Source organism: Octopus bimaculoides, chromosome 27 (genome assembly GCF_001194135.2).
Source record: "Octopus bimaculoides isolate UCB-OBI-ISO-001 chromosome 27, ASM119413v2, whole genome shotgun sequence".
Taxonomy (NCBI): domain Eukaryota; kingdom Metazoa; phylum Mollusca; class Cephalopoda; order Octopoda; family Octopodidae; genus Octopus; species Octopus bimaculoides.
Window position 1 is genome coordinate 20684839 of NC_069007.1, and position 939 is coordinate 20685777.

The following is a 939-nucleotide window of genomic DNA, read 5'->3' on the forward strand; positions in this document are numbered from 1 at the left end:
ACCTGAAGACGTCTTGCGCTCGTTCTCATTGTGGATGAAGTGGCATCGCGGGCCATAAGGACAGAAGCCGCTGGAATGGTACGTGCGGCAGGGTTCCGTCTTGTACTTTGGGTGCCTGGCTGGCGTCCTCAGCTCTGTGGTGCCATGTGCATAGCGGCACTTCTCGCCGTATTTACACTGACGACTCTCATCATATGAACGACAAAGCTCCGTCTTATACTTGTTAGAATTTATTTGACTCAGACTGCTGCTGCTGCCACTGCTGCTGCTACTGCTGCAACTACCAACACCATTGTTGTTGTTGTTGTTGTTGTTATTGTGGTGGTTGCCGTTGTGGTGATGGTGGCCATTGGTGATAGATGCAGAGCGAGAGGAATCGGCAGGTTCACTCATGCTACGATCCAATTTACAAGGATGAGGCGGAACCATCGTGCTGTGGGAGGTATTGTTGCTACTATTACCTCCTGGCCCACTGGATGAGATCAAGGAATTATGGCTGTTGAAACGCATGTAGTACTGGGCCGATGAAGACGAGGACGTGTTGCTGCTGTTTGTCGAAGTGGATATGATGGAGGATACAGTTGCTGCTCCTACTGGTGTGCCAGACGATAGGGTAATCTTCCGACTGCGAGATGCAGACGATCCGACATCCACTGGGCCACCAACTGCTTTACGATCGATTGTGGTCGACGATCTGTGGGAAACCGAGTTCGGAGTCTGGAAAAAATAAAGATTAAAATAAATAGTAAAAGACAATTTTAAAAAATGCAAAATACAACAAAAAAGTATGATATACAACAAAAAAGAAAGTGATATACAACAAGCCTAAATGAAAACTTTTCATTTATACCCAAACCAGGCATAATCTATATTGCTTCCAGAACCATTGAAAAACATTTTAAACGTATACACGCGCGAACACACACACACACACACACA

At 45.9% G+C, this 939-nt stretch overlaps 1 protein-coding gene across 1 annotated transcript in view; it reads right to left on the reverse strand.

The window, feature by feature from the left end:
• Positions 1–939, reverse strand: part of LOC106883909 (mRNA decay activator protein ZFP36L2) — an 18521-nt gene that overhangs the window by 1343 nt on the left and 16239 nt on the right. The window contains exon 2 of the mRNA XM_014935047.2: positions 3–717. Coding sequence (XP_014790533.1) covers positions 3–717 — 715 coding nt within the window. The remainder of the gene's footprint in view (positions 1–2; positions 718–939) is intronic.